Source organism: Salvelinus alpinus, chromosome 2 (genome assembly GCF_045679555.1).
Source record: "Salvelinus alpinus chromosome 2, SLU_Salpinus.1, whole genome shotgun sequence".
Classification (NCBI taxonomy): Eukaryota; Metazoa; Chordata; class Actinopteri; order Salmoniformes; family Salmonidae; genus Salvelinus; species Salvelinus alpinus.
This window is the reverse complement of record NC_092087.1, coordinates 128,772,570-128,786,953: the sequence shown is the minus strand read 5'-3', so window position 1 is coordinate 128,786,953 and position 14,384 is coordinate 128,772,570. Positions and strand designations below refer to the sequence as shown.

Below are 14,384 nucleotides of genomic sequence, written 5' to 3'. Positions count from 1 at the left end.
TTTCAAAGCACTTCATGGCTACCGACGTGAGTGCTACGGGGCGGTAATCATTTAGGCAGGTTACCTTCGCTTCCTTGGGCACAGGGACTATGGTGTTCTGCCTTTCAGATGGCAACTCTGCTGACTAATCTGAGTATTAGTCAAGAATGACTTTGTTCAGTAGATTGCCTAAATCACTTTCTTCTCAGAAATTATTTTTCCCTTTAATAGCCTTTCTTTCCAAACATCTTTGAGGCTTAATCCACCCCTCCAAATAATCCCCAAATACACCCCAAACCTCAGTGGAGGCCTTCTGTTTTTGGGCCCAGTACCATGCCTTTTTGGCCCACCAGACTCCCTGGTTCTGGTGGTCAGCTGATGAGGGATGAGGGACCAAAAGCCTGAAAATACATTCCAGAAATTGATCAAATACTATAAACTAAGATCTCTATGTGATCTCTTCAAACAGTTCCAAAAAGCCTAGCCTATATAGTCTTTGACCGCTTTCTGTAATTTGATTGCAAATATTGGACATTCAATGAAAGATGGACATCAATGACTTGAGAGAGACCAGACACCAGTGACAACGCAACACAGCGTTGGTAAAGGAACACTTTCATTCCAGCAATTGAGAAAATATTATAAAATGTTTAAAACAATTCATATGTAATTTAATTGGATCTCTATGTGAGAGACTGTGTCCCTCTTCTCCTTTTCTCTGGAGTGGGGTGTATGGGTCTTCCGGACCACCCTCTGCCTGCATAGCACAGCTCACCAAACAGTAGACTTAAAGTTCAGCTCCTGGCCGCTGTGCAGTTTGTCAGGCACTGCAAAATGGGCAGAGTGCCTTTCACCGGGCAGTCCAGGATGGTTGATTAAATGACTAGGTTCTCGGATGGTTGTAAAAAATAACTTTACATGCATGCAACTGCTATTTTTGAAACATTGATAACTCATGCTAAGAAATTATTGGGTAACAGGGAAATTAAAATCCCCTACAAATCTTAGGCTTTTCACTACTTGAATCTTGTTAATATGGTTAAAATACCATTTGATCGATTTGAAAGGGTCCCAGAGTAGTAAAACGCTGTCAACACTGCCACCATGTGGTCAAACGTTTCATTGCAAAGGGCAATGAACCTCACCATCCTTGACATCACCAACATCCAACATTTAGTGATTGTCTGTCTTTTTTCCGACTGACAAGATAATTAACTTCAGAAATACCCTCTTTGATCACAATACTTTGAGTTCAACATGTTTGAAGGCTCGACGGAAAGAGGGGGTAGAACAATTATTACTCAACATTTCACTAGTCATGATATAACTACCATATTTATAGAAACACAACTTTCATATTTCTATTAACTGGAAAAACAACAGAAAACCCTAGCTTTAAAGATATTTAGTCAAATAACCAACCACAATCCACAGAATGGGTTTTCAGTTGTATCCGTTTTTATTGTCAGATAACATGTACAAGTACAGTAGAACTATTGTGCGTTACCATCTACCCAAAGGACAATCCTCCAGTGTCTTCCGACAAAGGCCAACGTTTAGATAGCATTTTTTTATTACAGGTTTATTATTAATAACCGTTACCTTAAACACACACACGCCAATTGCACAAGGGACTCGAGTGGGGGTATTGGTCACAGACGTGAGTCAGGAGGGTTCTGGGGGTCTTCTAAGTGCTGCTGTTGTGGCGGTGTGCCAGTAGGTGGCACTGCGAGTCACTGGCTCAGGAAGGACAGGGCCGTGTCTCGCTCCTCCGCCAGCTCAGCGGCTGTGGCGTCCATCTTGGCGCGGGAGAAGTCGTTGATAGGCAGACCGTCATGGATATTCCACGATTTGTTCTGTGGGGAGAATATGGATAAGGATCAAACAGGGGGCTCTTTAGCACATCTCATCTAGTCCAGGATCACAACTACAGTACATGACTACAGTACCCATAATGCTCTGCGTAACACAGTTGCGTCACGATTTTCCAATTGCAAATGAATACGGCAAAAGTCTGTGTAAACTGCTGGCTTGCAATAGTAGTAGGCCTATGTTGGTATAACCTAAACTCTGAAAAGCAGATGTTGGGTAACAATGACTTTCAATAACCACACATCGGTAAATTATATATAAACTCAGCAAAAAAAGAAACGTCCTCTCACTTTCAACTGTGTTTATTTTCAGCAAACTTAACATGTGTAAATATTTGTATAAACATAACAAGATTCAACAACTGAGACATAAACTGAACAAGTTCCACAGACATGTGACTAACAGAAATGGAATAATGTGTCCCTGAACAAAGAGGGGGTCAAAATCAAAAGTAAGTCAGTATCTGGTGTGGCCACCAGCTGCATTAAGTACTGTTAGCACATCATCTCCTCATGGACTGCACCAGATTTGCCTGTTTTTGCTGTGAGATGTTACCCCACTCTTCCACCAAGGCACCTGCAAGTTCCCGGACATTCCTGCGGGGAATGTCCCTAGCCCTCACCCTCCGATCCAACAGGTCCCAGACGTGCTCAATGGCATTGAGATCCGGGCTCTTCGCTGGCCATGGCAGAACACTGACATTCCTGTCTTGCAGGAAATCACGCACAGAACGAGCAGTATGGCTGGTGGCATGTCATGCTGGAGGGTCATGTTAGGATGAGCCTGCAGGAAGGGTACCACATGAGGGAGGAGGATGTCTTCCCTGTAAACGCACAGCGTTGAGACTGCCTGCAATGACAACAAGCTCAATCCGATGATGCTGTGGCAAACCGCCCCAGACCATGACGGACCCTCCACCTCCAAATCGACCCCGCTCCAGAGTACAGGCATCGTGTAACGCTCATTCCTTCAACGATAAACGCGAATCCGACTATCACCCTTGGTGAGACAAAACCGTGACTTGTCATTGAAGAGCACTTTTTGCCAGTCCTGTCTGGTCCAGCGACGGTGGGTTTGTTTCCATAGGCGACGTTGTTGCTGGTGAGGTCTGCTGAGGACCTGCCTTACAACAGGCCTACATGCCCTCAGTCCAGCCTCTCTCAGCCTATTGCGGACAGTCTGAGCACTGATGGAGGGATTGTGCATTCCTGGTGTAACTCGGGCAGTTGTTGTTGCCATCCTGTACCTGTCCCGCAGGTGTGATGTTCGTATGTACCGATCCTGTGCATGTGTTGTTACACGTGGTCTGCCACTGCGAGGACGATCAGCTGTCCATCCTGTCTCCCTGTAGCGCTGTCTTAGGCGTCTCACAGTACGGACATTGCAATTTATTGCCCTGGCCACATCTGCAGTCCTAATGCCTCCTTGCAGCATGCCTAAGGCACGTTCACACAGATGAGCATGGACCCTGGGCATCTTTCTTTTGGTGTTTTTCCAGATTCAGTAGAAAGGCCTCTTTAGTGTCCTAAGTTTTCATAACTGTGACCTTAATTGCCTACCGTCTATAAGCCGTTACACAGGTGCATGTTCATTAATTGTTTATGGTTCATTGAACAAGCATGGGAAACAGTGTTAAAACCCTTTACAATGAAGATCTGTGAAGTTATTTGGATTTTTGTGAATTATCTTTGAAAGACAGGGTCCTGAAAAAGGGAAGTTTCGTTTTTTTGCTGAGTTTATATGTTACATTAATACACCTTGCCAGGGTTGATTAGTTATGTCCATAGAGATGCTAGACAGCCCATCTCCTACGTATACAATGGCCTCTTCTGTGACAGAACGAGCAGTGCCATTGAGGGCTATGAGTGACAAGTTTTGGCAATTCATAAATAAACTGTGGCACAAGAGCCCTCTATCCATCTCTATGGTTATGCCTTACCTTGATATGAACAGGGAACGAGTAAATGAGGTCTTCGGGGATTCCGTAGGAGTTTCCACCAGCGTACACACCCATAGACATGAACTCACCCTGAAAATAACAACAGGACAAACAGTCAGGCCAGGGACTCAGCTTCACAAAACACAACATTTTGCTAACTCCCCCCCCAAATGCCCAGGTTTTCCAGAAATCCTAGGAAAGTTAGCAGAATTACGCAACCCCATGATATTAGTTTTCCGCTTAAGAGTACAGCCAATTAAAATGAATTTGTCTGAGACATCCAAACAAAACACTGTGCATGTTTATGGATTCTTCCAGATTGAAAATAAAGAGGAGTCACAGTGCTCTGTTCCAAGTTATCACTTTTCAAAATATAAAACATTTGAACAATGTTAGTTGTTTAGCATTAAATGTTAGTGTTTTATGGTGTTTGGGGAAAAAACGGGGTTCGCTGCAGACCCTTGACGTCATTCCACCCCACCTCCCAAACACACGGCTTACATCGAGAGTGCCGAACCACCAGTCCCTCATGTGGTCACAGATGGCCTTGGCGGCAGACATGGCACTGGAGAGCTTCCTGGCCTTGATGACGGCAGCACCACGCAGCTGCACCGTCTGCAGGAGACAGAGAGGAGAGGAAGAAAGAGCGGGGGGAAGAGAGGGAAAGGGACAGAGGGGGATTTCGGACTGCTTCATTACAACTAAAGGAACAACACTGGACTAAAGAGACTAATAGATTCAGTGAAAATGCTTGTATTCAGATAAGAGATTATTGAAAGAGGACACCCACAACCTACACTCGCTTTTCCATGAATAGGGATTCATTCAGGTAAGGATCGCACATTTATAATACCTATGAGCTATGCATACGCAACATAGGTGCAAATAGCTGATCATTAATATGTATAACTACATTCATAAAGCATTTTCTTTTTTTTTACGTATCTATTTTTTAACTTAACACTTATTTTTCTTAAAACGGCATTGTTGGTTCAGGGCTTGTAAGTAAGCATTTCACTGTAAGGTCTACGACACCTGTTGTATTCGGCGCATGTGTCAAATAAAATTGGATTTGATTATGAGCAGTAGTCCAAGCGATGTGTGCAGATTTGGGTGTCGAATTGTTTACTTTTTCCTAAAAAGATGAAACTTGGTACATTTGTACAGTTTGAGGCTATGAACATTTTCATAAATGAAGAGATAAAAAATATTTAAAAAAACAAGCAGAATAATGCCTTTTGAAGCAAATTGTTAGAACGCCCTATAGTACATTTTTTTATGGGAAATGATGTCAAAATGGGTTAGGTCAGAAGAGCCAAAACTAGAGTTCACTTACAGAGATGAAGTCTCCTTTGAGCCAGCTGTCGTCCTTCACGGCGTCGTACGCCTCCACCTCCTTGCCATGCACGTTGACCATGGCGTGGTGCACGTCGGGGTACTGGGTGGATGAGTGGTTGCCCCAGATGATGACGTTCTTGACTGCATCGGCGGACACGCCGCAACGCATCGCCACCTAGAGGCCGACACAGGCTGTGATGCAATTCATGGGATTTTTCACCATATTGGTATACCCATTCAATTGTTTCAGATCTAATTCCAAATTGACTTACAGCCCCTAGAGCTCATGCACTTGTAGAGATAAGATGATTGACTAGGTTTAAGCAATATGGTCAAATTTCCAACGAGCCAATCATATTGCTCACACTTAATCCTCTCAGAAATCCAGAAGTACATAGGGTATAGGGATCCATTTGGGATTGGACATTACATCAAGTGCCTAGAGGCTAGGAACACGTGTCTTTTTCCCCGGACGGAGCCTTTTGGCTTTGGCCTACCTGGGAACGGGCCCTGTTGTGGTCTAGACGGGTCAGGCAGGAGAAGTTCTCCTTGGGGATGGAGGGGGCGGACTTGGAGGCAATCAGACAGTTGGTGTTAGCAGGGTTTCCCACCACCAAGACCTGAGAGAAAGAGAGAGAAACATCAAAGAGCCACTCACCCAAACTACAGATTCAAGAACAGCTCCATTTCAGAGTAGGAAACAAGAATAGGATAAGTCCTATTTTAAGTCCTCATCTTCATTTGTGCCATTGTATGTGACTATTTATACATCTAAAAGAATACACATGGTTTATGCAAGCAGAGATGGCGCATCCTCAGAAAGAGTAGCAGAGACCCCCCGAGTGGCGCAGCGGTCTAAGGCACTGCAGTGGGGTTTGGACGGCCGGGTTGTCCTTGTCCCGTCGCGCTCTAGCGACTCCTGTGGCGGGCCGGGCGCCTGCACACTGACACGGTCGCCAGTTGTACGGTGTTTCCTCCGACACATTGGTGTGGCAGGCTTCCGGGTTAAGCGAGCAGTGTTTCAAGAAGCAGCGCGGCTTGACAGGGTTGTGTTTCGAAGGACGCATGGCTCTCGACCTTCGCCTCTCCCGTGTCCGTACGGGAGTTGCAGCGATGGGACACGACTGTAACTACCAATTGGAGATCATGAAATTAATATATTTTTTTTTAAATGCTAATACATATTTTTTTAAATATATTTAAAAAAGAGTAGCAGTGCAACTGAGAAACATGAGTCACAACTAAGGGAAATGCTGACACTTTCTAAATGGCCTATAAATCAATATAAGATTGATGTCACGCACAGAATACATCCCCTTTAAACGAAGGTCAAGGACTAGCTCGATTTAAAGGGATTGTTGTGTGTACATGAGTGTTATGGCTGCCAGCGCCAATCCTAGAAAGATAACATCTCCCGCCATTATGGCCCTGAGCAAGGCACTCAACCCCTAAACTACTCACCGGGTCGCTGTACTGTTTCTGGCTAATGTGGGTACTTGTGTGTGTGCGTATATAGGAGGGATTGGGTAAAGTAGAATCCACATTTCCGTCTGGTACGGATCAATAAAGTATTCCTCTTCTAAAAACACACTTACTTTAGAGGACGGGCATTCAGATCTTATGTAGCTATATCGATCATATAGAAACCTGCCCATTCAAATTCACACACATTCCTGGATCAGAAGTAGTTGACCTTGGCCATAGAAGAGGTGAGGCTTTGTTCGCCACACTAACGTCTAGTTGTTGCTGCAAACCCGCAGTGGCCGAAGGCCCCCTTGTGACACCAGTGACTGCAGTGTGTACACACAACACAGCATGGAGTAGTTTTCACCCCTGGCTTTGGAACCCAGCCCATTCCACACAGGATTAATAGCCTATAAGATGTGAATTTCCTCCTATACCATAGAAGTATAAGGCTGTCCAAAAAAAAACTGGCCCGTTTTAAATGTGAAAAGGTCAAACTATAGTCTGATTTGTCAAAAGGTTTGTATGACTTTAAAAGGAAGGAAAGTAGTAAAATCTGGTTCATGTCAAATGTCATAGAACTAGAGGTATTGCATCAAGTCTTTAACATGAATCAAAAATGTATCTCACTAAAATGTTGCAATGATCCTTTCCCCAAAACATCCGTTAACATCATTCAACACATCACAACCTGGCCTTTGCAGTACTGTTGTGCCTTCATGTCCCTTGATTATCGTTAGCAATGTGAGCTATCTGTTTGGTGCGGGGTGTGTGTGTGTGTGTCTGTCTCCCTCTCTCTAGCCAGGCTGCTGCTGCTCTGCGGCAGTGGCCCGAAACGTGCCGAGTCATAGACACACAGAGGGACAGTTACCCTGACGGACTTCTTGGCGTACTTCTCCAGGGCAGCCCCCTGGGTCTTAAAGATGGCCACGTTGGCCTTCAGGAGGTCCTTCCTCTCCATGCCCTCCTTCCTGGGCATAGAGCCCACCAAGATGGCGGCGTCCAGATCCTTGAAGCCCAGCTCCACCTTGTCGGTGGGGATGACCTCTGTGGATGAAGAAAGGGGGTGGGGTAACGGTTAGTTATGATGGATATTGTGTTGGATAGAGTGGATGTGGTTGTCAATGTTCTGTTACTGCCCCATTTGTAGAGAGATGTATGTTTGTATTGGATTCTGCAAAGAACATAAAAATTCAGATTTGACATAAGAGCAATACAATTATGATTTTAAGATGCGTTTAAAAAAATATTTTTCTATAAGACAAATTAAGCATAGAATGTCTGCTAAAGTTAGTAAAATAGTAGGTGTGGTGGCAGTTTCTGTTCGTGGTGGTAGCTAAACATTTTATTTACCTTTTTAATTTACAGTAATTACACTGACATTTCAGGCTCATCTGGGTGTACATGAAGATTAGAGAAGGACAAACAGTCTCTGTGTGGAAAATGCCCTTAGGTAATTGTGCACACACACACACACACACACACACACACACACACACACACACACACCAGGTTATTTCCAAACCGATAGTCTAGCACTCAGTGGCTACACCTTGCTGGTAAATTGTCTCGTTTCTTGAAACACTGCCAAATGTGCTGATTTCGTAGATAACGTTTGGTCTGTGGCCACTAATGAAAAACTCTTTCCCTGTTTCATCAGGATGAACTTCAGTCAGGGCTCATTGGTGTACGAGATGTCTTGTACCCCACCTCCCCTATTGTTGCCCCACCACTCCCAGGATTGGTTGGAATTTCATACAGGCCCTTGGGAACCGACTAATAGGAGGCCTCTTTTCTGACACTCCTTCCACCAGCAGTCTGTTGTGGACCGTCCCTGCTGCTGTGAAGTTAGGGCTATTGGAAAAGTACCGCAGCAACAGGGAGGCACACATACAATCCACACGCAATGCATTTTAAATATGTTTCAGATGGGGGAGGACACAATGTAAATCATGCCAAAAAGCATGCCTATGTATGTTCTCACGACCAGCCCAGGCAGAATAGAAAAGCATTGCTCACCCCTCAGGAGTGGGAGAGCACAGTCCTGCAGCTCCATCACAACCCCATCCAGAACCGGCAACATGGGAGGGATGTCCAACAGGACCAAGATGATAGGCTAGAACAGAATGCAAAGAGGGATTTTTTTTCTTTCTTCAAGCCGCTGCCAAAAATAAGAGTTCGGCCCCTCCCGACCTCATGCCAAAAATTCACATCCCACGTATAATTCACACGCGCTTATGTAACGAGATCGTTATAGCCTACATGTTACAACATCCATCTGCCTCTTGTGCTCGAGGACAAAGCTGATTTGAAAGAGAGAGTGTGCGGATAGAAGTAGGCCTTGGCCGTGTTACCTGGTCCTTGCCGAAGACATCTCCCTTGGCGATGCTGTACAGCAGAGAGTAGGCGATCTGTCCAGCAGCGCCAGTCACCAGCACACGGATTGGGTCGGCCTGCAAAACAACACACACCACATACTCATTCTGTGCAATCTTCCAACACAGCAGTAATGACCTACATAGCAGGGATAAGCAAATGAAGCGGCAGTAATCGCATCTGACTGCTATGTTGATTAAAATGACAAAACTCAGTGTCGACAGATGGAAACGCACTTTGCATTAGCGGGCAGGTGAACTGAATGAAAGAAAGACGATGATGCAATTTTCTACTAATGCCACGCGCGAAAGTCTTTACATGCTGACCACACCGCTCTCAAAGACACCGCGGCTACATTGTTGCTAGCGTGAAAAAGCGGAAACAATGTCCTCATCAGGCACTTTACGTTATCTTCTTCATTTCGGAATTGTAGTCTAGAGACTATTAAAAAAAATCCAGCATCCTCATTTCTTAAAATCAAATCAAATGTTATTTGTCACATGCGCCGAATACAACCGGTGTAGACCTTACAGTCAAATGCTTACTTACAAGCCCTTACCCAACAATGCAGTTAAGAAAAAATACCTACAAAATAATACCTAAAAGAAAATAAGAAATAAAAATTACAACTAATTAAAGAGCGGCAGTAAAATAACATGAGCGAGGCTTTAATACAGGGGTTACCGCACAAGATGGCTGGTTGGCCATCTTTCTGACTGACGTTAGCGAACAATTTCAGAAAGAGATGGTGAACGTTAGCCAGAAATCTTTGCTGAAACAACAGACTAATCTTTGATCAAACATGAGATTAACCGCTGATGCTAGCTCCCGGCTTCAATGACAAGTGGACACAAAACCCAAGTTGCTCATCAACAATGACAAGCATCTGTTTTCCTACCTAGCAAACACTTTCGATGCATCATTCATATAACTAACAGTTAGCTATACCTGACAGCAACAAAATAAACATACATCTTACCATATTCACTTGAGATAGAGGATCTAGTTAAGCCTGCAAACACTGTTTCTCCCGCTATGACTAAACAGAAGGGTCACCTCTGCGCTTGTATTGAAATGTAAGACGGTGGCGCACTGGATTCCTGTCCTGGGATCTGTAGTTGAATATTCATTGATGCTAGTCTTTTTACCCGCTCAAGTCACGAAAAGGAACACATTCCCCATGACAAACCGCTGCAGCGCCAGCTCTTTGTTATCGTAGGCCACGCCTATATCACCTTATATGGACCACAGATCTAGAAAACTGAGTGTGGGCCGCGTTCATATATCTCCTTTTACAAATACCTTGCTTCTTGCGTCTTTCAGCCGCACGATTTTATTTTATAACTTTTTAATAAATTAGCAGACGTTCATCACTCCTTTAGAAGGACTGCATAGACAGTATCCTAGGGATTTTCTGTACACAGTCATTTGCAGTTCTTACTGTAGCCTAATCAATGAATGGAGGAGGATAGCATAGTATTAACACTTGGCCAAGCTTTTTTAAAATCTATTTTTAAGAAAACACACATTTTAATCTATATACACTTCATTAATCAGAGATATACATTAGAGTTGTGTTGGGGTGTTTTTAGTGGATTTTTGGTAGCCTGTGCCAAGTTGAATTCAGCCAATGAATTCAACCCCTTGCCCATACCCTGATATCAATCTATGTTTGCTTTTACAAATGCATCACACCTACATTACACCACACAGCATTTTCCTATAAAGATTGAGCCTGCCGACAGGATAAATGTTTAGCAAATCAAAAACATGCTTTATAAATAATCTATTAATGGCTTATAATTAAAGCTAATAAGACTAAGACATGATAAGACATGATTAACAATATTTCAAGCAATGATTAATTCAACCACCCAACAAAAGCCTGATTAGACGGAGTCAAAGGTTGGTTCTGTGACTTACTACTAAGCAACTATTAATGGCCATTGTCTGTAAAATGGAGACACTTCTCTTTCATTGCCTCATCGCTTCATGACCACTGATAAGTGAAAGTGCTGGACAAGATTTGTCCATATTGGTTTAACTTGAATACCACTGTCCTCTCCCAGCCTTACTACCTGCATCTTTATTTAGTAGGTGGGTAAAATCAAATAGGTCGTAGGCCAACTGGTAGCCTAATTCAAACACAGATTCATCCTCAAGTAGTAAGTATAACGTTCACCTAACTTTTTCTAACAGAAGACCATTGGAACAAAATGTCTGTCTGTAGCCTCCACTGGGGCACGAGTGGGGTCATTTTGAAGTCAAGTGCAGTGATGTGGCTCTGGTAGACTAGTCACAAGATGCTTAGCAATAGAACAGACTAAAGTGGCACTATCTTCACAGGCATATGAGCTTTTTTTCTAGGGCGGGGGTAAGAACAAGGTTAGATTTAGTGAATACAATTTAGTTTGGATGCACCATAATTCCATCGTTTCTGGCATGTCCCTCTGTGGATGCATTCAGAGGTTTCAAAATAACTCGTTTCAAGAACTAAGCCTGTTGACTTTTATCTATAATTCATGTCCACTCTATTACATCAAGCAACCAGGACCTAACACAGCCTAGCATTTGCCACAGCAGATTTAACATGTCACTTAGTTATTATTTACCATTATTTAAGTTGTATTAGTCGTATATACAGGATATACACGGTATACACCATCTAACAAAACGCTACATGGCTAAAAATGTGATTATTGTTATGCAAACAGATATAAAAACGAATTATAAACTGGGTGGTTCGAGCCCTGAATGCTGATTGGCTGACAGCCGTGATATATCAGACCTATACCACGGGTATGACAAAACATGTATTTTTACTGCTCTAATTACGTTGGTAACCCCTTTATAATAGCAATAAGGCACCTCAGGGGTTTGTGGTATATGACCAATATACCACGGCTAAAAGCTGTATCCAGGCACTCCGCGTTGCATCGTCCTTGCATAAGAACAGCCATTAGCCGTGGTATATAGCCATATAGCACCCCCCTCGTGCTTTATTGCTTAATTAGATCCGTTTCATTAGGATTGTGGGAAGTGGGGCATTAATGTTACATAATCGCCCGGTGAAAATAGTTTTCTTCCCTATGGAGGCAGCGCCTGTCTGACGCACCGGGTGGCAAGGAGCTATCCATGGTGTAATCTGCAATGAACACCCGCTCGCGTTCTTTACCAAAGCTGCGGAGGGGAGGCAGTCAGTGAATTAATGATGATGTGGTCACACAGACAGGACTGTCCAGCCACAGACACGTTGTTCAAGTCTGTAGGCTATTATGAATGAGTAGGCCTCACAGTAGTCTCCTCAATTCGAATGTCTTGTTGACTGAGGATAGATACCCCCAAATAGTAGCCTATGGGCCTATCATTTTCTAGTCAACAGTGTCTACTACCCAGAAAGAATAGATGAAGCTTCGGCAAAAACTAACGGGGACCCGAATAAACCAATATTTCACTAGGCTACCCTATAGGATTAGGTTTGTAAGAGCTTATCGCGGTAATTCAACAAGACATAGGCTATAGGGAGGAGAGTCAATGTCAAATTGGCAACTGTAGTTTATTCAAAGGTAGACTTAATATTTCGTTTGCGAGCCCCTCTGGTATGCTGGTGGCTGGTGCGGTCAAGGACATGTAAGTGTCTTACCTCCGACGATGCCGCCCGCACCACTATGTACATCGCTGTCAACAAAGTCAACATGGTGAACCCGGATCCGTCCCCCTCGCTACAGTATGTCAGCCCGTCTGTCTTTGCGAGTCCAGCCCGAAAGAGTTTAGGGCGAGATAGTCGGGGAGAGAAGGACCTAGAGAGCGGTGCAACAACCTCAGGGAAACGCGAGCCCGGAGGACAGAAACGCGCTCCGCTATGCAGTTATACTCGGATCCGCTATCTATCAGTCTCACCCAGGAGTCACCCCCACTCTCTCTCGCACTACAGTCTAGTACGCTAATAAGCTTTAGTAGACTAAAATAGATTGACTGCGCCGTAATCTTTTGCCCATTAATGAGCACTGTTGCATAAAGTGTAGCCTATCCTAATTATCAAGTCTGGGGTGAGACGGGGGTTTGGTTGATGACATCACCAGCCTACAATTGAGAACCGCAGAGGTGTGGTGTGTTTTGAGGGGGTCACATAAGGACACCATAATGTACAGTGCCAGTCAAAAGTTTGGACACACCTACTCATTCAAGGGTTTTTCTTTATGTTTGACTATTTTCCACATTGTAGAATAATAGTGAAGACATCAAAACGAAGAAATAACACATATGGAATGATATATTAACCAAAAAAGTGTTAAACACATCAAAATATATTTTATATTTGAGATTATTCAAAGTAGCCACCCTTTGCCTTGACGACAGCTTTGCACACTCTTGGCATTCTCTCAACCAGCTTCACCTGGAATGCTTTTCCAACAGTCTTGAAAGAGTTCCCACATATGCTGAGCACTTTTTGGCTGCTTTCCTTCACTCTGTGGTCCAACTCATCCCAAACCATCTCAATTGGGTTGAGGTCGGGTGATTGTTAAGGCCAGGTCATCTGGTGCAGCACTCCATCACTCTCCTTTTTGGTAAAATAGCCCTTACACAGCCTGGAGGTGTGTTGGGTTATTGTCCTGTTGAAAAACAATTGATAGTCCCACTAAGTGCAAACCAGATGGGATGGCGTATCGCTGCAGAATGCTGTAGTAGCCATGCTGGTTAAGTGTGCCTTGAATTCTAAATAAATCACTGACAGTGTCACCAGCAAAGCACCCCCACACCATCACACCTCCTCCTCGCTTCACGGTGGGAACCACACTTGCGGAGATCATCCGTTCACCTACTCTGTGTCTCACAAAGACACGGCGGTTGGAATCAAAAATCTCAAATTGGGACTCATCAGACCAAAGGACAGATTTCCACCAGTCTAATGTCCATTGCTCATGTTTCTTGCCCTAAGTTTCTTCTTCTTATTGGTGTCCTTAAGTAGTGGTTTCTTTGCAGCAATCAGACCATGAAGGCCTGATTCACGCAGACTCCTCTGAACAGTTGATGTTGAGATGTGTCTGTTACTTGAACTCTGTGAAGCATTTATTTGGGCTGCAATCAAAGGTGCAGTTAACTCTACTGAACTTATCCTCTGCAGCAGAGGTCACTCTGGGCCTTCCTTTCCTGTGGCGATTCTCACGAGAGCCGGTTTCATCATAGCGCTTGATGGTTTTTGCGACTGCACTTGAAGAAACGTTTAAAGTTCTTGACATTTTCCGGATTGACTGACTTTCATGTCTTAAAGTAATAATGTACTCTCACTTCTCTTTTCTTATTTGAGCTGTTCTTGCCATAATATGGACTTGGTCTTTTTTCTTCAGTATACCACCCATACCTTGTCACATCACAACTGATTGGCTCAAACACATTAAGAAAGAAAGAAATTCCA

General features: G+C 43.8%; 1 protein-coding gene across 2 annotated transcripts; it reads right to left on the bottom strand.

The window, feature by feature from the left end:
- Nucleotides 1-1,415: 1,415 nt before the first annotated feature.
- On the bottom strand, nt 1,416-13,019 carry LOC139568747 (malate dehydrogenase, cytoplasmic-like). 2 transcript variants are annotated; one of them, XM_071390796.1, is made up of 9 exons: nt 12,612-13,019; nt 8,947-9,045; nt 8,612-8,708; nt 7,464-7,639; nt 5,626-5,748; nt 5,127-5,303; nt 4,292-4,405; nt 3,791-3,880; nt 1,416-1,835 (listed from the first exon to the last, which is right to left on the bottom strand). In XM_071390796.1, exons 1-9 carry the CDS (start codon nt 12,663-12,665, stop codon nt 1,713-1,715), a joined length of 1,053 nt encoding a protein of 350 aa, XP_071246897.1. In that variant the 5' UTR covers nt 12,666-13,019; the 3' UTR covers nt 1,416-1,712. The 2 variants fall into 2 exon arrangements, with proteins under 2 accessions (XP_071246897.1, XP_071246898.1); XM_071390797.1 differs by lacking the exon at nt 12,612-13,019 and adding an exon at nt 9,948-10,179.
- Nucleotides 13,020-14,384: the final 1,365 nt, after the last annotated feature.